This window comes from Geotrypetes seraphini, chromosome 3, assembly GCF_902459505.1.
Source record: "Geotrypetes seraphini chromosome 3, aGeoSer1.1, whole genome shotgun sequence".
Taxonomy (NCBI): domain Eukaryota; kingdom Metazoa; phylum Chordata; class Amphibia; order Gymnophiona; family Dermophiidae; genus Geotrypetes; species Geotrypetes seraphini.
In genome coordinates this window covers 22069151-22095305 of record NC_047086.1, presented here as the reverse complement: position 1 = coordinate 22095305, position 26155 = coordinate 22069151, and the positions used below count along the sequence as shown (strand labels likewise).

The window sequence follows — 26155 nt, the reverse complement described above, 5'->3', positions numbered from 1 at the left end:
CCAAAGAAGTAAGGGGATATGTTTATTTTTGAAGGAGATGGGTGATTTATACAAGGAGAAAATAGAGGTGTAGACTGCTGGTTAGGAATCCAGAGAACCTCTGACTTTGATTTACAGTCAACTTTGATATCCAAGAAGCAATCGAGTGACTTATTGAGCGGAATTTGAAAAGCATCAAGTGCAATTAATAGTAACATTGTAAATGATGGCAGATAAAGATCTGAACAATCCATCCAGTCTGCCCTAGAACTAACTACATGCATTACAATTTCTTGATTTTTTTCTTTGTTTTTCTGGGCCACAAACTTTAGAAGTTCCTCTGGTACTGTCCTTGGGTTCCAACTACTGGAGTTGCCATTGAAGCTTACTTCAGCCTATCCAAAACTTCTCCTTTGTGAGATCCAGACCATGAAGGTTTGCCCATTCATATTCTAGTTAGAGATCCTCTGTGTTCATCTCGCACTCTTTTTTGAATTTCGTCCATCGGGAGGGCATTCCAGGCATCCACCACCCTCTCCATGAAAAAAAAAAAAATCCTAACATTGCTCCTAAGTCTACCACTCCTCAGCCTCAAATGATATCCTCTAGTTAAATTTCCTTTCTCTGTTACAGATTTGGTCCTATATTAGTACCTTTCAAATATTTCAATGTCTGTGTCATATTACATTACATTACATATTACATATTACATATTACATTACATTACATTACGTTACTGATTTCTATTCCGCCTCAACCTTGCAGTTCTGGACGGATTACAAAAGAGACAACTGGACATTTCCAGGATAATTACAGAGAGAATTCTGGTCATTTCCAGGAGAAGTTACAAGAATAATGGAGCTGTATATTTCAAGAGCTACAAGATGCTGTACAAATAGAAAATAGTACAAATCCAGTATATATACCGTTAGGGAAGCAGTTGACATGCTTGAGGCTAAAGAGAAGGGAACTGGTGAAGGGGGGAGGAGGGGGGAGTTGCGTTGAGGGGGGTCCGGTTGGGGTTAAGCCATCTGTATAAATTTTTTGAATAGGTGGGTTTTGATTTCTTTGAGAAAATATTTGTAGTCGTTTGTTGTTATCAGAAGGTTGGAGATAGTGTGGTCCAGTTTCGCTGCATGTGTCGCCAGCAGACTGTCAAATATCACCCCTGTCCTTCCGCCCCTCCAGAGTAAACATGTTGAAGTCCTCCAGTCTCTTCTCATACTTCTTTTGGTGCAGACCCCCTACCATTTTTGTCACTTTCCTCTGGACTGCTTCAAGTCTTTGTATATCATTGGCCAGATACGGCCTCCAAAGTTGAATACAATACTCCAATGGGGCCTCACCAATGACTTGTACAGGGGCATCAACACCTCCTTTCTTCTGCTGGTTATATCTCACCCTATAGAGCAGGGGTGTCCAACCTTTTGGCTTCCCTGGGCTGCATTGGCCGAAAAAAATGTTTCTGGGGCCACGCAAACGCTGCAGCAAGACAGAGGAGGGAGCCGGCAAAACGGTAAACACCCGGGGGCAGCAGAGGAAAACACTGCATCACTCTCGACCGGGGCCACACAAAATACTTCATGGGGCCGCATGCAGCCCTTGGGCCGCAGGTTGGACACCCCTGCTATAAAGCCTAGCATCCTTCTGGCTAGAGCCATCACCTTGTCACACTGCTTTGTTGCCTTCAGATCCTCAGACACTATCACCTCAAGGTTCCTTTCCCCGTCCATGCATATCAGCCTTCCAGTACATACATCCTCCTCACATTTCTACTCCCCAAATGCATCAGTCTGCAGTTCTTTGCATTGAAATCTAGTTGCCAGAAATTCCCTATGCCCTTTATGACTGTATTGTGTAATACTGTATTGTATCACCAAATGTACTATCCAATATAACTTTTGTGAATGTTGGCTTGTAGCCCGTTCTGAGCTCCTGGGAGGACGGGATAGAAATCGAATCAAATAAATAAATAGACCATTCTTCCAACTTTTTCAGATCCTTTTTCATTTTTCCCATGCCCTACGGGGTGTCCACTCTGTTACAATCTTGGTATCATCCGCAAAAAGGCACTTCAGGTGGTATAGGAAATTAAAACAAAATCAGGTCAGAAAAGAAATCCTACAATATTTCCACCACGCGGGTAAGCGTACACGTACAAGCATAAATGGCAGCATTGCGCTTAAGTGCTCTTTTATAATTATGTGCACAAATGACATAACTCCGAGATGGACATTCAGAGGAGCTTAGGGCATAGTTGGGGCCGGCAATTATATTACTACTACTAATTCTGTAGTTCTGCTAGACATATACAGTGCTGTACACATTGTATGCAGGCACTTCTTTTGCCCTAGTGCATGGCTGTGAACATAAGCAATGCCTCCGCTGGGTCAGGACCTGTGCAGTAATCCTCTATCTATACCCCTCTATCCCCTTTTCCAGCAGGAAATTGTCCAATCCTTTCTTGAACCCCAGTACCGTACTCTGCCCTATTACGCTCTCTGGAAGCGCATTGGCTAAGGCTCTTAACATTTGCATCTCCTCTTCCTATAGGCTAAGGCTCTTTGCACCTGCATTGTGATGTCACAGAACTTTAGTAACATAGAAACATGATGGCAGATAAAGGCCAAATGGTCCATCCACAGCATCCACTATCTCCTCCTCTCCCATAAGAACATAAGCAATGCCTCCGCTGGATCCATCGTGCCCAGCAGTCCGCTCACGCGGCGGCCCAACAGGTCCAGGACCTGTGCAGTAATCCTCTATCTATACCCCTCTATCCCCTTTTCCAGCAGGAAATTGTCCAATCCTTTCTTGAACCCCAGTACCGTACTCTGCCCTATTACGCTCTCTGGAAGCGCATTGGCTAAGGCTCTTAACATTTGCATCTCCTCTTCCTATAGGCTAAGGCTCTTTGCACCTGCATTGTGATGTCACAGAACTTTAGTAACATAGAAACATGATGGCAGATAAAGGCCAAATGGTCCATCCACAGCATCCACTATCTCCTCCTCTCCCATAAGAACATAAGCAATGCCTCCGCTGGATCCATCGTGCCCAGAAGTCCGCTCACGCGGCGGCCCAACAGGTCCAGGACCTGTGCAGTAATCCTCTATCTATACCCCTCTATCCCCTTTTCCAGCAGGAAATTGTCCAATCCTTTCTTGAACCCCAGTACCGTACTCTGCCCTATTACGCTCTCTGGAAGCGCATTGGCTAAGGCTCTTAACATTTGCATCTCCTCTTCCTATAGGCTAAGGCTCTTTGCACCTGCATTGTGATGTCACAGAACTTTAGTAACATAGAAACATGATGGCAGATAAAGGCCAAATGGTCCATCCACAGCATCCACTATCTCCTCCTCTCCCATAAGAACATAAGCAATGCCTCCGCTGGATCCATCGTGCCCAGCAGTCCGCTCACGCGGCGGCCCAACAGGTCCAGGACCTGTGCAGTAATCCTCTATCTATACCCCTCTATCCCCTTTTCCAGCAGGAAATTGTCCAATCCTTTCTTGAACCCCAGTACCGTACTCTGCCCTATTACGCTCTCTGGAAGCGCATTGGCTAAGGCTCTTAACATTTGCATCTCCTCTTCCTATAGGCTAAGGCTCTTTGCACCTGCATTGTGATGTCACAGAACTTTAGTAACCTAGAAACATGATGGCAGATAAAGGCCAAATGGTCCATCCACAGCATCCACTATCTCCTCCTCTCCCATAAGAACATAAGCAATGCCTCCGCTGGATCCATCGTGCCCAGCAGTCCGCTCACGCGGCGGCCCAACAGGTCCAGGACCTGTGCAGTAATCCTCTATCTATACCCCTATATCCCCTTTTCCAGCAGGAAATTGTCCAATCCTTTCTTGAACCCCAGTACCGTACTCTGCCCTATTACGTCCTCTGGAAGCACGTTCCAGATGTCCACCACATGTTGGGTAAAGAAAAATTGTGAAGTCTGAGTTCGGGAGTAGTAGTCAGAAGCAGTTTTTGGACTCTGGAGTTAGTGAAAATGTGCCGACTGCTAATAGAGCTAAATTGTACGTCATGCTTAAATTTCTTATTTCCCAGATAATAAATTGATTAACCCATTTGTTTCAGGATATATTCTAATTTTAGAATATATGTTGGTATCAGGTTCTTTGATTACAAGAAGGCAATGGCAAACCACTGCTGTTTTCTGCCATGAAACATCACATGGTGGATTCCTCACTGTGCATGTAAGCTCCTTCGAGCAGGGACTGTCTCCTCCGTGACTCTGTACAGTGCTGCATATGTCTGGTAACGCTATAGAAATAAGTAGTGCATGTTGGTGGCCGACTCGGCGGCATAATCCATCCATCCAATCTTTGATTACAAAATGTAATATATTTTATGATATTTATATTAGTGAAAGTGACACCTGTCCCCTGCCCCTACCAACTCCTATTTAGATATGTAAATAAAGGAGTTGGAGTCAAAGTGGAGATCATGTAAATAAAGCATCTGAGTCGGAATGTTTTGTATCCTGGCTCCACAGCCCTGCCCTTGTGGACTCTGAACTAAATGCATTAGAAACAGTCGTTAAGACTGTGTGGGTCGCTGTGGGGGGGGGCTATTTTCAAAATGGTGATAGATGTTCAAACGGCTTCCCAAGCAAATGAGTTTTGGAGAGGTCTGCCTTAATCCCATCCAATCAGTTGTTTAGAAACTGGCTCTCGCACATGCACAGAGCTGGTTTGGAGAAGCCCAAATAGCTGAGCGGCAGGGGAAACCCCAAAGCGGTCTCCTGCCACTCAGCTGTTTGGGGATCTTTTTCTTTCTTTTTTTTTTTTTATATAACACAGATGTGAGTGTGTTATACATGCACAATATCTGCCCCATTAAAAAAAAGTTGAGTCGAGCCCTTGCCCCCCCCCCCTCCCCAAGACCCCTGGAAGAAAAATAGAGGCAGGAGGGATGCCCATTCTTCCCTGCTGCCAGGATGCACAGGGAGGGGCCTAAGGCTCCTCCCAGGGGTGTCATCGTCTTTCAGAGTTTCGGGGATGTGGGGAGAGATGTGAGGGGGGCCTGAGGCAGGAGGGAGTGGACATCCCTCCTCCTGATATATATATATATATATATATATATATATATATATATTTTTTTTTTTTTTTTTAAAGGATGGGGAGTGGGGGAAGAGGGTATCCTGGCAAGGGGGTGGGATCATTTGGTGTGGGGGAGAGTTCAAGGAGAGAGTGGGCATCACTTCTGCCTTATTTTTGTTATGAGTCATTGGGAGGGGGAGGGGGAGGGGGAGGCGGCACAGCATTTTTTTTATGGGCCAGATATTGTGCATGTGTTACACACATCTGTGCCCATAGAATAAAAATGAAAAAACATAGCAGACCTGTCAGGTTTTTTGGGTCTATATTACAGGTTGCTTATGGGTTTGCAATGTTAGGTCATCAATTGGATGGCAAATTTTTAACATTAATGACCTCATTTTAATAGTAATGAGGTAATTTGTATGCCAGAGTCAGAGAATATACAAACACGTTGTGAGCTGTTTTGAACATTGGGTCGGCAAATTCGGTCATTTGCTAAACCAGTCAAAAAGGATTAACGACCATCGGTAAACGATCAGAGCATTTAGTTCATCTAGACCTCACAATATAAAGAGGTTTTGTACCTAGGGCAATGGAGGTTAGGTGACTTGCCCAAGGGCACAAGGAACTACAGTGAGAATGGAACCCAGTTCCCTAGGATCTCTGCTCGCTGCACTAACCATGACGCTACTCCTTCACTCAAGAATCATGTCCATATATGTGTGTGTGTATATGTGTGCAGCACATCCCCGCGAATTCACGGTCGGCGATTCGTGGACTTGGTCATTTGCGGTATTCTCTCACCGCCTCTTCTGGTCAGAAAATAACGTGAATGACTGACCAATGGAGAATCTATCTGTTTTCCCTGGCAACACGCTTCCCGTGCACCCTCCCACAATGCAGTGAGAGGGGAAAGCAGAATTACAAATTCCCTCCTCCCACCACCAACATGGCGATCGTATCACTCCCGACATCAGCCTCTACGTGGAAACCTGGTGCACGCCTCCCGTGCGGGATTGTGCAGGTGTAGGAGGTTGAATGTGCAGGAACCGGCAACAGGGAAGCTGAGCTGCCGCCGACTAAGGCGACCAGGTAAGCAGCGCAGCTCGGGCCGGAGCAAGTGAGGGGGAGGGGGAGTTCAGATTACAGTACTCTTCTGATATTCATGGTTTTTCAACATTCACGGTCACTCTGCGAACGTAACCTCCGCAAATTTTGGGGGAGTACTGTATGTATGGATGTAATGCCCAAATCCGAATGAGAGTAGGTAAAGGTGCAAAGAAGACATTGAATAGCAATGAAGCAAGGATATAGCCTTGTGGTTCCTCACAAAAAAGAGACAAAGTCGGGGAAAGGGTGTCTGCAGCACTGTTCCCTCTAAGTTGAGCAGGAGTCATTAGGGCATAGACAGGGGGTGGGTAAGCAGAGTGGGCAGACTTGATGGGCTGTAGCCCTTTTCTGCCATCATCTTCTATGTTTCTATGTACCAGTGGGTGATGCTGTTTCACTATCACATTTTCAACAGTGAGGGATGAGCAAGCTCTGTAGGACATCAGGGAACCTGACTGTTCCTAGCAGTTGAATACACAATTGAAGCACTGCCCCCTACTGGCAGCAATGCAGTTGGAGGACACCCGCTCAGTATAGAGGGGAACAGTGGTCTGTAGTCACCTGAGAAAAATGAATTTAAACATAGCTGCAAAACCAATTCAGAGAAGTTCTATGCAGACCAGTGTCATATAAATGCTGAAGAAGGGCATGGTCCCTGTCATCAAAGGCGGAACTAAGATTATCTGTATCTTCCGAAATGACAGCTGATTTCACGCCAGTGTGGCTTTTGAGAAAATTAGTGTTGAGGCAGCTTTTATATACTTTAATAACTTGAACTTACCTGCTGGAAAACTTTCTCTGTTCTAAAATAGATTAATTTATTATAGATCAGAAGAAACAGAGCCAAGAGATATCTTAGGGCATGGGTGAACGAGTGAATGTTTCCATTGTAAGGGGAAAGATCCCTAAATCAAGTCTTGTATTTATGAAATCCAGAAAATCTGGAGAGCAAGTAATCTTTCAGAATGCAGGAAGGGGCTCTATCTAAGAGAGTCGGAAAGTCTCTGTTCATTTTTGTAGCTTATATGTGGAAGTAAGGCACGGTAGGGTATCGGTGCGTGGCAAATAATTCAGGTGCACCACACTTGTCGCTGCTGTAATAAATATTCACTGTGGCAATTCGGGGGCAAGGCTTTACCACGGTTGTGGGCAGAGGAAGGGGTGTGTTGTGGGCTTACGTCCTCACAATGCATTGGCATGCTTCTTAACTGCTAGATTAGAGCAGAAGCCTTTACCGCTCGCAAAAAGGCAGGTAGGAAGGGCTTTTCAGACACACTGTTAACGCAACGCGTGCAGGCGGAAAAGCCCGCCTCTTGGCAGACATGTCTACAAACCGCACTTTTTTGATCCATAGTAATTTCTGAATTGCTGAATGCCAAAATTGGCGGTAGGTGCCTGCCACACTAATTTTTGCAGTAGGCCTTAGTAAAATGGCCCCTTAGAGAAACTTCTAGAACTTCTATCGACATGTAATCCTTTTTTTTCTTCCTCTCTACCTACTATTTTAAGTTCTTGTAAACTGTGTCGAGCTCCATACTCATGGAGATGATGCGGTATATAAACTTAAGGTTTAGATTAGATTAGTACAGTATAACTGTAGAGATCTTTAGCTTTCCAGCTCAGTTCAGTTCCAGCTGCTTAAGTGATAACATACCTGCATTGTTTTAGAAGACATCCAGAGGCTGCAAACATCCAGCAGACGGATTTAGCTATATATGTGACCAATTTATCAAGACGAGAGAAAAAGTACTCCATAGAAGCATCTGCTAAGGTGTGCGATACCTACAAGGCATATTTTAGCATTCTTGTTGGGGATCAAGACAAACCTTAGTCACCTCACTTCACATGCGGGCACTGCCAAAAAAAACTCTGGAAGGTAAGACAATTTTGTTTCTCACTAGGATGGCAGAATTTTCTGCTATAAAATTTCTTAGAATGTTTAACTTTTTAAAAAATTTTAAAATTTTAAAATTTTCAATGTTTTTTTTGAAAATATATCGTATATAAAATATGTTGCAAGAATCTCATACATATTAGTCATAGGTGAAATAAATGTTCTTTTTTTCATTACCATGATTTCATTTTGTTCTATAGGGCGGTAAAGAGGGAAAAAGAGCCATGAAGTTTGCTATCCCAAGAATTTGGCAGGAATCTGCTAACCATTCAAGCAACTGCTGCTACTTCTGCATGGTGAATCCTTCCAAACATCAAGCTGGCAAGCATGCATCTACAATCTCTTATCCAGACATTCCTTTATTCAACACCCAGCTGTCACATTGCACCATGCTCCCCATACCTACTCCCCCAGAGAAAAAGCAGCTGCCTTCAGAAGAAAGCAGCAAATCAGAGAGAGAGAGAGAGAGGGAGATGTTGTAGATCCAGTTTACAGTATTGGTGGTTCAGCTGATGAAAGAAACCCTCCTGAATGACTTCATCAGAGATCTTGGTCTCAACAAGTCCAATGCCGAGTTCTTGACATCTAGGTTCAAGCAGTGGAACTTGTTGGATAAAAGTATGCAAGTCAAGAAGCATCACTAAGCTTTTTCCATCTTCATCCCTCAAGATGGGCTCTTCTTCTGCCACAATGTGACTAGTCTGAGGCAATTTGACTTGCATGTAGCCCAAAGGAGTAACATCTCTTCTCTGACAGCTCATCCAAGAACATCAAAGCCAAGCTGCTCCATAACGAAAACAAGTACCCATCTCTTCTACTGGCTCAGTGCACTTCAAAGAGGATTACAACAGCATCAAGACCTTACTAGGTGCCTTGAAGTATGATGAGTTTGGCTAGGAGGTCATCAGAGACTTCAAAATAGTGGCATTCCTAATGAATCTCCAAGATGGTTTTACCAAGTTTCTGTGTTATCTTTGCCTTTCAGATAGCAGGGACACAAAAGCGCACTACCATAGGTGGGACTGGCCAAAGCTGACCGAATTCTCATTGGGGAGAAGCAACATCAAATGGGAACCACTGGTGAATCCCCTGGAAGGTGCCGATGTCATCACAGCACATCAAATTGAGCCTAATGAAACAATTTGTCAGCTCTATCTGAGGCAAAAGTCAAAGCTGCTGTCTTTGGACCACAGATAAAGAAGATCCTGGAGTGCAAGGAATTTCCCAATAAGCTAACTAGGAAATAGAAAGTGACTTGGAACAGCTTTGTCGCAGTGGTTCGGGGTTTCTTGGGCATAGAGATGGCCAAAAACCTACGTGGAGTTGGTTTAGAATTTGGTGAAGAATTACAGTAAAATGGGCTGAGAAAGTCCATGTCCTTGATGTGCATCTTGAGACATTCACTGAGAACATGTGAGCATACTCGGAGGAGCAAGGTGAGTGCTTCCATCAGGATATACTGGACTTCGAATGCCACTACCAAGGACAACTTGTAATGAGAACATGATGGGAGACTACATCTGGGAACTGATTCATGAAAGTGACTTACATTATAATCACAAATCTCAAGAAAAACTACTCTTCTAAATCTTCTGTGGTCATCTTTGTGTAACTTCAGTATAAACACATGTTAATTGTGATTCATATTTTGCTTTTTATGACTTTATATGAATGAAAAGATGCCATTTTGAATTTTCACGTTTTAAATAGATAAATTGCAAAATTTGACTAACTTGGTCACAAAAGCAAAGTTTTATGGAAATAACAGACATTTTCTATGCTTTTTAGGCATGAGCAATTAGGAAATTACACTTACTGCCCAGGAGCAAAAATTGTCTTACAAGTAAAATGCTGTAGATTTTTGAAAATCATTGAGTTTGCAATGCTTTAGAAACATAGAAACATAGAAAAAAGCAGCAGAAAAGGGATATATAGCCCACCAAGTCTGCCCATTCCAAGTATCCCCTCCCCTGAATTTACTCCCTTAAAGATCCCACATGAGTATCCCATTTTCTCTTAAAATCCGTCACGCTGCTGGCCTTTATCACCTGGAGTGTGAGTCTGTTCCAATGATCCACTACTCTTTCGGTGAAGAAGTACTTCCTGGAGTCGCCATGAAACTTTCCTCCCCTGATCTTCAGCGGATGCCCTCTGGTGGTCGAGGATCCCATGAGCCAGAAGATATCATCTTCTGACTCGATGCGTCCCGTGATGTACTTATATGTTTCAATCATATCTCCCTGTTCTCTTCTTTCCTCAAGTGAGTACAGCCCCAATTTTTTAAATCTTTCTTCATACGTGAGATCCTTGAGCCCCAAGACCATCCTGGTGGCCGTTCACTGAGAAAAGTGGTATCTCGCGTATGCTTTCTCCAAGCACATTCCAAATGCGGAGATCTTTTCAATTGCTTAAATAGTGGTATACAGTACTCCCCCGATATTCACGGGGGTTCCGTTCCTGGAACCCCTGCGAATACTGAAAAACTGCAAATACAGTTTTTAGCAGGGGAGATAGGAGAGGGCAGCCGGAGCGGCAGGAGAGGGCAGCCGGAGCGCCAGCGAGTGAAGGAAATCACTTGCGGTGTGCTCCAACCGCCTGTTCCTGCACTAAAGTCGGGTCTTAGCAATCAGGAGCTGCTTTGACACGCAGCTCCTGATTGGTGAGTCACGACTTTAGTGCAGGAAGAGGCGGTCGGAGGATACCGCGAGCGATTTCCTTCACTCGCCGGCGCTCCGGCTGCTCTCTCCTGCTGCTTCGGCTGCCCTTTCCTGCCTGGTCATTCGCGGTCGGAAAATCCGCAAATGATTGGGACTGTGATCAGCGAATGACCGAGGGAACACTGTATATCAAGAAAAGCTGTGTGCGCAACCTGTCTTAGCGACCTGAGGACGACAACTAGACAATACGAGTGCCAGTACGTTTATCGTTACTGTCTGGAGTAAGTGAAAATGCTGCTAGATGTTTAGAAGAAAAAGTACTTGTATCTGAAGTTAGTTTATGATCTGGAAGAGTGAAACACAAGAACAGCAAGCAACAGTAATAAGTGGTCCTACCAAGAGACCAAAACAGTGTCAAAAGAACCAGGAAAGAGAGATGTATCCTTGGTGGCTATTAGATCTGAACAATGATCACCTTTATGGGTTGCTGTACATGAAGACTTCAAGAATGGGATTCCTTAGTCCGTATGAAATTGAATGCTTCTAAACCAGACTGCTATGGTTTGGTCCCTTAGGTTATAGCATTGAAATCAGGAGACTCCTTAACAATTGAATTTTCATCTAGAATCCTTGGTTTTATTTTAGATTCCTCTTTATCTTTAAATAATCAAATTAACAATTTATCTAAAAAGTGCTATTTTAGTTTACGGATGTTGAGGAGAGTTCGAGGTTTTTTTTTCATCAAAATTATTTTGCGGTTTTGGTTCAAGCGATTATTTTGGCACATCTGGATTATTGCAAATTCCCTGTATATCGGATTAACCAAATTTAATCTGTAGAGGCTACAACGTATTCAGAACACTGCGGCCAAATTAATTTTTGGAAGACATAAATATGATCATGCTTCTCCATTGTTGAGGTTACTTCATTGGCTTCCTATTTACTGGCGAATTCAATTTAAATGTAGGTGTCGGGTCAAAAGCGCGCCGTGACAAAGGCGCGCCCAGGCAATTGAGCGCAGCGCGGAGGCGCGCGCCACTCTAAATTACTGTTTTTAGGGCTCCAACGGGGGGGGCATGGGGGGGAACCCTCCCACTTTACTTAATAGACATCGCGACGCATTGTGGGGGGTTGTAACCCCCCACATTTTACTGAAAACTTAACTTTTTCCCTGTTTTTAGGGAAAAAGTTCAGTTTACAGTAAAATGTGGAGGGTTACAAACCCCCCATAATGCCGGCGCGATGTCTATTAAGTAAACTGGGGGGGTTCCCCAACAAAACCCCTCGTCGGAGCCCCTAAAAACTGTAATTTTGTGCGGCGCACGCCTCCGCGCTGCGCTCAATTGTCGCCGCGCGCTTTTGTCTTTCGCGCCGCTGTCTATGAACCTTAAATGTGCCAATGTAATTTTTAAAATTTTACATGGAATTTTTTTGCCTTTATTACCTCTATCATTTAACTCTCTTCGGTTTCACACTACCAGGAATACACATAAATTTAAATTGCTTTTCCCTTCTGTTAAAGGAATTAAAACCCTAGGTAAATTCTCACATTCCTTAGCCTATTCCTTGGTAAAAGTTTGGAACGATCTTCCCTCGATTATCAGAACATCATTATTTCTATCACTTTTTTTAGGAAATATCTGAAAACTTATCTCTTTCAGAGATTCTTAACTGAGGACTGATCTAATTTATTGAAAATTTTTCTATTACCTTCATTATTGTTTTGTATTATATTCTTTTAAACTTTGTTAACCGGCCCGAGTCCTTGCTGGAATGATCCTGTATACAAGATGGAAATTAGATTAGATTAGAGATGGATAGTTTTATGGGTGAGGCAGAAAGCTGAAACTTTGCATATACACTCCCTCCTCAATATTTGTGGGAGTTAGGGGCAGAACCGGCCCGCGAATATTGAAAATTTGCGAATAACTTTTGGGCCGACTCTGACCCACCCCTGCCTCCCTCCCGCCTTCCCCCCAGCATCCCGGTCCTTACCTGGTGGTCTAGCAGTCTTTTGGGGCAGGAGCGATCTTCCTACGCTCCTGCCCCGTGCAGATCACTCATCCAAAATGGCTGCCATGAGTTCCCGTAGTCTCTCGAGACTACGACGAGAACTCACGGCAGCCATTTTGGATGAGTGATCTGCACAGGGCAGGAGCATAGGGAGATTGCTCCTGCCCTGAAAGACTGCTAGACCACCAGGTAAGGTCCAGGGAGGGAGGTGGGGGTGATTCCAGTTTTAGGAAATTGTAAATAATCAAAATTGCATGTCCTAAAACTGCGAATCAGGAGGAGGAAGTGTAATACATATGCGAATATAAATCAATCCAATATATAAACCAAGGTAACCATTTTTTTTTCTCCTAAGAAGTGGGGGGGGGGGGGGGGAGAGAAATATAAACTCTCTATTTATATTCGAGTTAACCTTCAAGTGCCCTGCCCTGCCCTGCCAGGCTCTGCACCCAGTCCCCCTCCCTCCCCTGCAGTGCAGCCTGTCCCCTGATTCCTTGCAGGCCTGTCCTAGGCCTGCCATAAGCACTGGTGGTGCAGTGGTGAGCTGGGACAGGAAAGCTCCATCCTGCCTCTTGTCCTGGCCAATTTTAAAACATCACACTTCCCTCCTGCCTCCCACACCTCTAGAAAACCCAGAGCTGCTATCTAAAATGTCTGCTTTGAGTTCTTGCGGCAATCTTGTGAATTCACAGCAGCCATTTGAAATAGCAGTTCTTCGCGAAGCAGTAGCATAGGAAGATCGCTCCTGTCCTGGTTCACTACTGGACCACTGGGGCTTTCCAGGTAGGTTTTCTAGAGGTTTGAGAAGCAGGAGGGAGGTATGATGTTTCAGAATCAGCTGGGACAGGAGGCGGGAGGGATTCCTCCTGTCCAGTTCGCCACTGGACCACCAGGGCTTATGGCAGGCCCGGGGGGGGGGGGGGGGGAAGAAGGCCTGCAACAGGTCCAGGAGGGATGTCTGGGTGGACTCTGACTCAAATATAAATCAAGACCTTTTTTTTTTTTTTTGAAGAGTTAGTAAGTCAGGATCTGGAATCAGTATATATATATTTTAAATAACTAAAGGTTCTTCAAAGAATAATGGTGTTAGATATAAACTGTAGACCTATTGCAGACAAAATTCATTTTCTTGAAGCCACTACCACGATCATAAAACAAGGAAAATTGTTATTAGATTGGAAAAATGCAGCACTTTCATATGCCGAAAGGTTGGACAAGCTGGGACTCTTTACCCTGGAAAAGAGGAGACTGAGAGGGGATATGATAGAGACTTATAAAATCATGAAGGGCATAGAGAAGGTGGAGAGGGACAGATTCTTTAGACTAGCGGGGACAACAAAACAAGAGGCCATTCAGAAAAACTGAGAGGAGACGGATTCAAAACGAATGCAAGGAAGTTCTTCTTCACTCAGAGGGTGGTGGACACCTGGAACGTGCTTCCAAGTGAGGTGATAGGACAGAGTACAATACTGGGGTTCAAAAAGGGACTGGATGACTTCCTGGAATCGAAGGGGATTGCAGGGTACAGATAGAGGGTTACTTTACATGACAATTAAGCGAATAGGGTATGAACGTTTTAGGTTAGGAACACTTACAGGTCATGGACCTGGGGGGCCACTGCGGGAGCGGACTGCCGGGCACGATAGACCCCCTGGTCTGACCCGGCAGGGGCAATGCTTATGTTCTTATGAAAACTAAAATTGGGTTTTCTTACTGGTAGGAAATCTTATACATCAGTATTTCTACTACTGCTCATCGTGCTGTGTCATTTCTTTTCCAGTAATTAATTTTCTCCTTGTTCCGTGTTCTTGGAAGTGGTTTCAAGAAATTGAACTCGTCAGATTAAAATATAGCTACCCACCTCCATTGATTTTGGTCTTTATCTACTGTCATTTTCCAAATTTGTGTATTAGATATGTAACAACTTTTGGATATGTGGATTTTTTTCTTGGTTCCTTTAGGCTACGATATGTCGACATTTATAAGGAGATATAGTAGGTACTTGAATGAAAAAGCTTTTTCATACAGACAAATGGCATTTGATTTTGCCAGAGTAAAGAAGGGGTAAGTACACTTTGTTTATAATTACATAGTAAAAGAATTGACCACTCTTTTTGTCAGGAAATGTCATATATTGGTAAGACACATTTGTTCTGTATGCTGCCAAAATAGTTGTTAGGTTTGCTAGCTGAAGGAGTCTCCCAAGCTGTAAAATAATAATAACTTTATTCTTCTATGCCGCCATAGTCAGATGACTTCTAGGCGGTTCACGTCGAAGAGGGCTGGACAATCAGCGAATTACAGAAAGCAAATGGTGAAGGTACAACATATTACACAAGGAATAGACAGAAGAAAAATATAAATTTAGTGAGGCTTCTGATTAGGAGATGAATCGGTCAAACAGTATGGTTTTGATTACTCTCCGAAAAGCGCTGTAAGTCAGCCTGGCTCTATTGATGTAGTTACCCAGCCAGAACTGCTGTTTGCTTGCTTGGAACATGAAAGATCTGTCCAAAAAGGATTTGTATTTACAACCGGTGATCCTTGGGTAGGCAAATGTGTTGCAGTTTCTGGTTGACCGTGTGGGGTTGTGTAGTACGAAATGTGGTAGAAGATAGGAAGGCGCTAGTCCCCAGGTCTGCTTGAAACCCAGTTGGGGTTTTTTTTGTGCTATCAATGGCAAATGAGAGCTGTTGAAGGTGAACAGTCTCGGTCCTTTGTGCTACACTTTAAAGATCTACGTTTTCAAAGCATGCTCTTTATACTTTTATTCTCCTGCTAGATTTTTTTTTTTCTGCACCAGTAAAACTGCTGGCTATTTTCCCATTTCACGTGGATTACAGTAGAGCACTTCTAATGAGGAGACTTCTGTAACAGAAACTTGAAAATAATCTGGAAAAATTATTTTGGTTCTCATTGGGTTGCTATATATTTTTATTAATTATAACGTTTTCACAAGTATAACAACTTGTTTAAGGAAATACAGAGCCTTAATCCAACATGAAAATAAATCTAAGTACAAACTAAGAAACAGAAACATGATGGCAGATAAAGGCCATTTGCCCATCTAGTCTGCCCATCTGCAACATCCACTATCTCCTCATCTCCCTATTGGCTAAGGCTCTTTGATGTCTACCCTTCTGCAGCATATCTCCTCATCTCCCTATTGGCTAAGGCTCTTAACATTTGCATCTCCTCACCCTATTGGCTAAGGCTCTTTACACCTGCATTGTGAGGTCACAGAGCTTTATGGTTGTAGAAACATGATGGCCCATCTAGTCTACCCTTCTGCAGCATATCTCCTCATCTCCCTATTGGCTAAGGCTCTTAACATTTGCATCTCCTCACCCTATTGGCTAAGGCTCTTTACACCTGCATTGTGAGGTCACAGAGCTTTATGGTTGTAGAAACATGATGGCCCATCTACTCTACCCTTCTGCAGCATATCTCCTCATCTCCCTATTGGCTAAGGCTCTTAACATTTGCATCTCCTCACCCTATTGGCTAAGGCTCTTTACACCTGCATTGTGAGGTCACAGAGCTTTATGGTTGTAGAAACATGATGGCCCATCTAGTCTACCCTTCTGCAGCATATCTCCTCATCTCCCTATTGGCTAAGGCTCTTAACATTTGCATCTCCTCACCCTATTGGCTAAGGCTCTTTACACCTGCATTGTGAGGTCACAGAGCTTTATGGTTGTAGAAACATGATGGCCCATCTAGTCTACCCTTCTGCAGCATATCTCCTCATCTCCCTATTGGCTAAGGCTCTTAACATTTGCATCTCCTCACCCTATTGGCTAAGGCTCTTTACACCTGCATTGTGAGGTCACAGAGCTTTATGGTTGTAGAAACATGATGGCCCATCTAGTCTACCCTTCTGCAGCATATCTCCTCATCTCCCTATTGGCTAAGGCTCTTAACATTTGCATCTCCTCTCCCTATTGGCTAAGGCTCTTTACACCTGGATTGTGAGAACACAGAGCTTTATGGTTGTAGAAACATAGGAACATGATGACAGATAAAGGCCAAATGGCCCATCTAGTCTGCACATCCGTAGTAACCATTATCTATTTCTCTCTCCGAGAGATCCCAAGGGCCTATCCCAGGCCCTTTTGAATTCAGACATAGTCTCTGTCTCCACCACCTCTTCTGGGAGACTGTTCCATGCATCTACCACCCTTTCTGTAAAAATGTATTTCTTTAAATTACTCCGGAGCCTACCACCTCTTAACTTCTTCATAGCAACATAGAAGTAATAACAATCTTATGAAAATAGCTCTTTCTTAGACCACAAACAGAAAGAAAGGAGGAATCAAAATTGCCAAGAGATAAGTTACAGGAAACTACGTCAACCCCCTCCCCTTCCCTCCCCTCCTCCTCTTACTAATTATTTGAGCCAGACACTCCATCTCTGATAAACCCCTTGAGGTCCAAAAAGGATCTTAGCTGATCGGGCGCATAAAAAATATATTTCAAACCCATATATTTAATAACTAGTGTTTAAGCCCGTTACATTAACAGGTGCTAGTAAAGCCTCCTTCCCTCACATGTCCCCTATTTTCAGCCCCCGCTCCAGCTCCAAACCTATTTTTACCCCCCAGCCCCCTTCTCCCATCTTTTCCCTTTCAGCCCCAGCCCCCTTTTCTCACCAGCAGCATTTCCCTCTCCCTCCACTTCCCTGTGCAGTAGTAGCAGAAGCATACCCTCCCCCTCCATTTTCCTGTGCAGCAGCATTTCCCTCCCCCAACCCACTTCTCTGTGCAGCAGCACCTCTTCCGAGCTCCCCCTGTCTCTCTTCCCTGCTCCCCCAGTCTAGCAGCACCTCTTCCCTGCTTCCCCGGTCTAGCAGCACCTCTTCCCTGCTCCCCTGGTCCCTCTTCCCTGTTCCCCCTGTCCAGCAGCACCTCTTCTGTACTCCCCCTACCTCTCATCCCTGCTCCCATGCCCCTTTTCCTTGCTCCCCCGGCCTAGCAGCACCTCTTCCCTGCTCCCCTGGCCCAGCAGCACTTCTTCCCTGCTTCCCTGGTCCAGCAGCACCTCTTCCCTGCTCCCCCTCACTGCCTTCCAGACTTTGTCCCACCCCCACCCTCCAAAGTCAGCTTGCCTGCCATACCCCTGTGCAGTAGAACCCTCCCCTCCACCAGCAGCACCTCTTCCCTGCTCCCCCTCACTGCCTTCCATACTTTGTCCCTCTCGCACCCTCCAAAGCCAACCTGCCTGCCAGCCATCCCCCTGTGCAGCAAAACCCTTTCCCCCCCGCCACTATCGCCACCGTGCAGCTGACCCCACTGACTCTCCCACCGCGAGACGACCGTCAAACCTCCCGGCTCCAGCAGCGGCCGCATCACACTAAAGACGCTGCTTCGCGGCCTTCCCATGCTCCGATTTCTTCTGCCGCGTCTCTGATGACATCATCAGAGACGCCAGCAGAGGAAATCAGAGCATGGGAAGGCCACGAAGCAGCGTATTTAGTGTGATGCAGCCGCTGCTGGAGCCGGGAGGTTTGTGTGTCTCGTGGTGGGAGGGTCAATGGGGGGTTCTTGTGCGCCAGGAAAGGGTGCACGGGGGGGGGGGGGGAGGGGGCAACGACGGTGGCGAACTTACAGTGAGGGAGGGAGGGAGTAGAAGCGCGCATGCGCACTCTTGCCTATGGGGCCCTACAGCTCATGGAAAACAGAACCACGCAGGTAACAGTGCGCATGCGCGCTTAGGGTTTTATTATATTAAATACACTTGCAGGGGTAGGTTAACATAAAGGTAGTACCCAATTTCTTTGTCTCATCTCTCATTGCAAGAAATAGCTTTCGCCTTTCTTGGGTTAATTTTGTTACATCATGATAACCAAATTTTTTGACCGCAAAATTGTAAAACGGAGCTTTTGAAAATAATCTCATTATAGAATTAAGATCTTGCTCAAATATAAAATTAACAATCAGTGTAGCTCTCTCTTTAATATCAGAATACGAGCTTTCCAAAACTGCCGTTAAGTTCTATAAATCAGTGTCGACAGATAAACTATCGGACACAGGTAATCCAATTGCAGGTAATTCATTTGCCTCAAAATTTTTCCTTGAGGCAGGCAAATAGAACAATTTATTTATTGGTGGAACAATTTATTTATTGGTGGAACAATTTATTTATTGGTGGTATCTGGTCAGCCGGAAACTTCAAATTTTCTATAAGAAATTTTTTAAAGAGCTCAATCGGCGGCATAGTAGGAATTTTTGGAAAGTTCATTACTCTCAAATTCAGGCTATGATTATGATTTTCAATCATCCTTAAGGTTTAAGATTGTTCTCTAATAATTGTAGCAATAGAGTTTTTCAAAGAGAGAGTCTCGGATTCAATTTTATCAAACATTCCTGTTTCACCTTTTCAACGTTTAAAGAAAGAGTCCACTTTATTAAGCAGTACCTGCATATCAGAAGAGGTTTTATCCACCTTTTCATCTATTCTCCTTATGGCCTCCAATTGAGTTTCCAGAGTTACCGCAGGGTGTTTAGCTGAGGTTCCCAAACCCTCACCCTCAGCGTTCTTCCATCCCTGCATCCAACCTGGAGTGTAGTTTCACCCGTTACCTTCTCCAGCATTACTCCCCCTTCCTCTCCAGAGAAGGAATCGCTACTCTACCCGCCCGCCCGCTGGACAGAGCGGTGCAGAGATCAGAGCAGCGTTGCAAAGTAGAAATTTTAGAAGAAAAAATTAGACGATCGGACCCAGCCGCTAGACGTCCGCCATCTTAATTCCTCCTCTACCTAGAGGTTTCGGGATCTTACTGCTTCAAGAGAAGAAAAACAAAGGGTTACCATATTTTTTAAGTAAAAAAGACATGTGGTCCCGCCCCGCTCCCAAATAAACCTTGTCTACTCTCCTTTCCTCCCTTTCCTTGTCTCCCCCTCCCCCCCATTATGATACCTCTGTGGTGGCAATGGGTGGGAGCTATCAATCACAGCCCTGCCACTGGCACCAGTGTGATAAGCAGGAGCACGCTACAGGGCTTCAAAGAAGGTTTGGATAGGTACCTGGAGGACAAAGGGATTGAGGGGTACAGATAGGAGTGGAGGTAGGTTTAGAGTTAGGATTAGAGGTAAGTAAAAAAAATTAGTCTGGGACCACTGTTCAGGCAATAGGCCTGATGGGCCGCCGCGGGAGCAGACCGCTGGGCAAGATGGACCTCTGGTCTGCCTCAGCGGAGGCAACTTCTTATGTTCTTATGGTTCAGAGGTAGGAGCTCCCAGCTGTTGTAGGTTCGTTTGGCACTGGTTGGAGGTGGCAGGAAAGGCCCAAGCATGTGTGGACATGATCATATCACGCACTTGTGTGGACGCCCTCCAGATGTGGCCTCAAGCTCAGGCAGTGCCGGGACCTTTCCTGCCAGCGCCAAATGAACCTACAGTGGCTCACAAAAGGAGCCCTTGTCTCAGACCACAGGTACCCATGATGAGACTGCAATTGATGCAGCTCCCACCCAAGGGTGCCCCTGCTGCCCACCTTAAAATAAAAAAAATGTCCAAAATGCAGACTAACTGCCAGGTTTTAGAAAACCGTCTGGGGACATGCCGGGTAAATCCGTATGTATGGTAACCCAAGGTTTTCAGAACTTTATTCTGTATATTTATTGAATATCTAGAATTTGTATGCCATGTAAACATTATCTCCCCAAATTCTGTAAATGGTGCCTAAAGTTAAATGTGCATTTTCATGCTCTGTTAAAGGATCAATTATGTGTGTAACCTAATTAGCTAATTGGCAACGAGCACCTACTGGTCAGCAGTTAAGAGCATAAGAACAGCCATACTGGGTCAGACCAAAGGTCTGTCGAGCCCAGTTTCCTGTTACCAAGAGTAGTCAATTCAAGTCACAAGTACCTGGCAGAAACCCAAATAGCAGTAACATCCCATGCTACCAATCCTGGGGCAAGCAGCGGCTTTATGGACTTTTCCTCTCCAAACCTTATTTTAAACCCTGCTACACTAACTGCTGTTACCATATCCTCTGGTAACGAACTCTAGAACTGAACTATTTTTGTAAAAAAAAAATATATATATATATATATATATAACTTTATTTTTTCTATACCGCCACAATCTTGTGACTTCTAGGCATTTTAGTGGGCATAGCATGAGAATTTGTAGAATGGGGTTACAACTTATCCTGCATGGGGTATGACTTTAGAATCAAGTGGATGATACAGTTAAGGCAGTGGTTCCCAACCCTGTCCTGGAGGACCACCAGCCAGTCAGGTTTTCAGGATAGCCCTAATGAATATGCATGGAGCAGATTTGCATACCTGTCACCTCCATTATATGCAAATCTCTCTCATGCATATTCATTAGGGTTATCCCAAAAACCTGACTGGCTGTTAGTCCTCCAGGACAGGGTTGGGAAACACTGAGTTAAGGTATTGATGGTAATATTGATCCTCCTTTTCTTTCCTTATGCATGGTTCCTTCCTTCTTACTGAAAGTAGTCTCTGCCTTCCACGTAAATCAGGAAGTTCATTTACCTGCTTTGTACCCTATGGTGTCTAAGAAAGAGGATGGAGCATTGCATATGCTGAATGTCAAGCAAGTGCTTCTCCGGTACCTCCAAGTTGCCAATGCATTGTGCATATCGGATCCAGTCATCTTAAGAAAGAGAGGCCATTGTCTAAGGCCTCGATTTCTAGATGGAGTGAAATGGCCATTACTTCTGCATATGTGGGTTGCGGTAAACAGCCGCCAGTCACATTGAAAACCTACTTACCAGAAGAGTTTTTACCTTATGGGCGGGGATTTGGGTGGTTTTGCCTCGGGCAATCTGTAGAGAACTTACATGGTCTACCCTTCATACCTTTACCAGGTTCTATAGAGTAGAACTAGCCACCAGGAAAGATGCTGCTTTTAGGTACTCCATTTTGAAGGCAGGCTCAATGGGCCCGCCATAGACTCAGGGGACTGCTTTAGTACAAACCTAACATTCAGGACTACTAGCTAGACACACTGCACTAGAAAGAAAGATTAGATTCTTTCTTGTTGATGTGTCTAGTGGTGTACCCCAGAGCTCGGTACTTGGGCCGATCCTATTTAATATTTATATCAATGACCTGGAAGAAGGAATATCCAGTGAGATCATCAAGTTTGCAGACGACACAAAGCTATGCCGGGCAATCAGATCACAGGAGGATAGCGAGAAACTCCAGAGCGACTTGTATCAGTTAGAGAAATGGGCAGAGCAATGGCAGATGAAGTTCAACGTGGAGAAATGCAAAGTAATGCATTTAGGCAGTAAGAATAATGAACACGAGTATAGAATGTCAGGCGCAACTTTGGGTAACAGCAAACAAGAAAAGGACCTGGGTGTACTGGTAGGACCCTGAAGCCGTCAGCACAATGTGCGGCGGCAGCAAAGAAAGCAAATAGGATGTTGGGCATGATAAAGAGGGGAATCACGAGTAGATCAGAGAGGGTCATAATGCCACTTTATAGAGCAATGGTCAGACCCCACTTGGAATACTGCGTCCAACATTAGTCCCCCAACCTAAAGAAGGATATAAAACTGGTGGAGAGGGTGCAGAGGTGAGCAACAAAGCTAGTAATGGGTATGGAGAAACTGGAATACGAAGATCGACTTACGAGACTGGGATTGTTCTCCATTGAGAAAAGGAGACTGCGAGGGGATATGATCGAGACCTTCAAAATACTGAAAGAAATTGACAAAATAAAGCAGAAAAAACTATTTACATTGTCCAATTGGACACGTACAAGAGGACACGAAATGAAGCTGAGGGGAGACAAATTCAAGATGAATATCAGGAAGTTCTGCTTCACGCAGAGAGTGGTGGACACCTGGAATGCTCTCCCTGACGAGGTTATTGCGGAATCGACCGTCCTAGGATATAAAAGCAAACTAGATGCACATCTCCTTATGAGAGGCATAGAAAGATATGGGTGACTACAAATTATGCCAGGTGTACACCTGGGAGGGCCTCCGCGTGTACGGATTGCCGGACTTGATGGACTGAAGGTCTGATCCGGAGATGGCGCTTCTTATGTTCTTATGTTATTGACAGCATTCTGCAAGCAACTTGTAGGTTCAGATGCATAACCCTAGCGTTCAGGACTACTAGACACGTCTACAAGAAATATTATAAAAACCTAATCTTTCTATAGGCTCAGGAGTAATCTAAGGAAATACTTTTTTACAGAAAGAGTGGTAGATGCGTGAAATAGGCTCCCGGTAGAGGTGGTGGAGATGAAGACTATCTCTGAGTTCAAGAAGGTGTGGAACTGGCTTGTGGGATCTCTTAAAGAGAGAGAGAGATGGAGATAATGGATGGGCAGATTGGATGCCATTTGGCCTTTATCTGCCATCTGTAGGAGACTGGGGTAAAAACAAACTTATAATTGTAGAGAGCTGTGGTTTGGACATAGTCACAGAAGCTCCTTTTCTATTCTTTCAGTTGGGATACTCCTAAGGGGTAAAGCATGCAAAACCATTATTTTGAGCCTGGTTGATTCCTGAGGGCTCAGTCTTCCTTTTCTCTTAAACCTTGCAGGGTAAACTAGGTCTTGGGTAGAGATTGGTCTGCTTTTGGTAATGTAAGTATGATTTAAAAACTTTACACTCTGAAAACAATACAAATAAAGTAATTAGACAAAACCAATGCAATATTTCCATGACTACCGTATTTTCACGCATATAACGCGCGCGTTATACGTGTTTTTACAAACCGTGCATAATCTTGCGCGGTATACGCGTGAGTGCGTTGTACAAAATTTTTTTTACATAGTTCCCCCCCCCCGACGTCCGATTCACCACCCCCCCGCAGGACCGCTCGCACCCCCACCCCGAAGGACCGCTCGCACGCACCCCCACCCCGAAGGACCGCTCGCACGCGCTCCCACCCGCACCCGCATCCCCACCCTGAAGGACCGCTCGCACGCACTCCCACCCGCACCCCCACCCTGAAGGACCGCTCGCACGCACTCCCGACCTCTTGCCCCAGCCAACCGCGGCACCCCTGACACGATCGGGGCAAGAGGGAGCTCAAGCCCTCTTGCCCCAGCCAACCGCGGCACCCCCGACACGATCGGGGCAAGAGGGAGCTCAAGCCCTCTTGCCTCCCCCGACACGATCGGGGCAAGAGGGCTTGGAGCCCAAACCCTTCTGGCCACGGCGACCCCCTACCCCCACCCCGCACTACATTACGGGCAGGAGGGATCCCAGGCCCTCCTGCCCTCGACGCATACCCCCTCCCCCCAACGCCCGCCCTCCCCCAAGAACCTCCGACCGCCCCCCCAGCCGACCCTCGACCCCCCTGGCCGACCCCCACGACCCCCCCACCCCCCTTCCCCGTACCTTTCTGTAGTTGGCCAGACAGACGGGAGCCAAACCCGCCTGTCTGGCAGGCAGCCAACGACGGAATGAGGCCGGATTGGCCCATCCGTCCCAAAGCTCCGCCTACTGGTGGGGCCTAAGGCACCTGAGCCAATCAGAATAGGCCCGGGAGCCTTAGGTCCCTCCTGGGGGTGGGGCCTTGGGCACATGGTCGGGTTGGGCCCATGTACCTCAGGCCCCGCCCCCAGGAGGGACCTAAGGCTCCCGGGCCTATTCTGATTGGCCCAGGCGCCTTAGGCCCCACCAGTATGCGGAGCTTTGGGACGGATGGGCCAATCCGGCCTCATTCCGTCATTGGCTGCCTGCCGGACAGGCGGGTTTGGCTCCCGTCTGTCCGGCCAACTACACAAAGGTACGGGGAAGGCGGGTGGGGTGTCGTGGGGGTCGGCCAGGGGGGTCGCGGGTCGGTTGGGGGGGCGGTTGGAGGTTCTTGGGGGGGGGCGGTCGTTGGGGGGAGGGGGGGTTTGCGTCGAGGGCAGGAGGGCCTGGGATCCCTCCTGCCCGTAATGTAGTGCGGGGTGGGGGTAGGGGGTCGCTGTGGCCAGGAGGGTTTGGGCTCCCTCCTGGCCCGATATTGTCGGGGAGTCGGCGGGGCAAGAGGGCTTGGGCTCCCTCTTGCCCCGATCGTGTCGGGGGTGCCGCGGTTGGCTGGGGCAAGAGGACGGGAGTGCTTGCGAGCGGTCCTTCGGGGTGGGGGTGCGAGCGGTCCTGCGTTGGGGTGAATCGGACGTCGGTGGGGGGGATCAGGTTTTCAGGGTGGGGACAGGACTTCAAGGGGGAGAGGAGAGTCGGGGCGGGCGAAAGGAGAGTCGGGGAGGCCAGAGGAGAGTCGGGGCGGGCAAAAGGAGAGTCGGGCGGCGATGGGAGAGTCGGGCAGCATGCGCGGTATACGGGTGTGCGCGGTATATAAAAATTTCTGTACATAGATTTGTGTTTTCCGCGCGCTATACCCGTGTGCGCGTTTTACACGGGTGCGCGTTATCTACGTGAAAATACGGTACATCAAAATCAAGCCTATTTAAGGAGAGAAAGGATAGGAGGAACAGAGGGGAGAGTACTAAACTGATTCCAAACCACCACCTGTTATCACAGTTTGATGTTTAATGTAGGCTTCATCTTGAATTTTTGCTTAAAGCTGTTAGGGGAACACCACCTCCATTTTGGGGTGAAAGGAGTGAAAATGGTATAAATATAGGGCTTTCACGTGTCTTCACACACCCTTTACATTTTTTTCACATTTGCTGTGTTAAAATTAGAATTCAAAAAGCATTAGAGTGGAAGTGTTCACCGATCTACACAACCATAACTTATACTTCTAAACAGGAAGGAATATTTATCAAGATATTTAAAGAAAATAATTAAGAATAAGAAACCAGGATGGCTTGAAACAGTCTTCACACTCCTCGATACAATATGGAAAGCTATTTCACACCATGAGTCATTTGTCTAACAGCTTTTCACAGCAGGGTGATGCAGTTTCTACTCCTTGGCAGAGTATCGAGCTTTTTCAAGCCTCACCATAGATTTTCTATTTGATTTGTATCTGGGCTATGAATGGGCTACTTGAGAGCATTGGCTTTCTTCTTGCTGAAACACACTAAACAATCACCAAATTGGCTAAAACACAAGAGAAAATATCCAAACTGGATATGGAGGAGAAATACTTAAGGATCTCAAGCGCTCACAGCTAAAGGCCCGATATATATGTCATGTCATGAAGCTAAGTACTTCATAATCTATATACCGTATTTGCCGGCGTATAGGATGACTGGGCGTATAAGACGACCCCCCAACTTTTAGTTAAAATATAGAGTTTTGTGTTATACTCGCCGTATAAGACTACCCCTTCTTCCGCACACCTTCTCTACCGCCCCGGGTGCAGCACAGCCGGCCAGGTTCCCTTACTTTTGTGGCACTTCCCCGACCAACCGACAACAGCCCCGGTCCGACAAACCTCCCTGCCCTTAACCGCGAATCTAAATTACCTTCTTACAGCTGCTGTAAGAAGGTATTTAGATTCGCGGCTACAGGGCAGGGAGGATTGTCGGACCCGGGC

At 45.8% G+C, this 26155-nt stretch overlaps 1 protein-coding gene across 16 annotated transcripts in view; it reads left to right on the top strand.

Annotated features, from left to right (window-relative positions):
* The window catches only part of SNAP91 (synaptosome associated protein 91), a 262921-nt gene that overhangs the window by 88910 nt on the left and 147856 nt on the right, over positions 1–26155 (top strand). For all 16 annotated transcript variants that reach the window (XM_033937980.1, XM_033937977.1, XM_033937978.1 and 13 more), the window contains exon 5: positions 14679–14781. In XM_033937980.1, coding sequence (XP_033793871.1) covers positions 14679–14781 — 103 coding nt within the window. The remainder of the gene's footprint in view (positions 1–14678; positions 14782–26155) is intronic.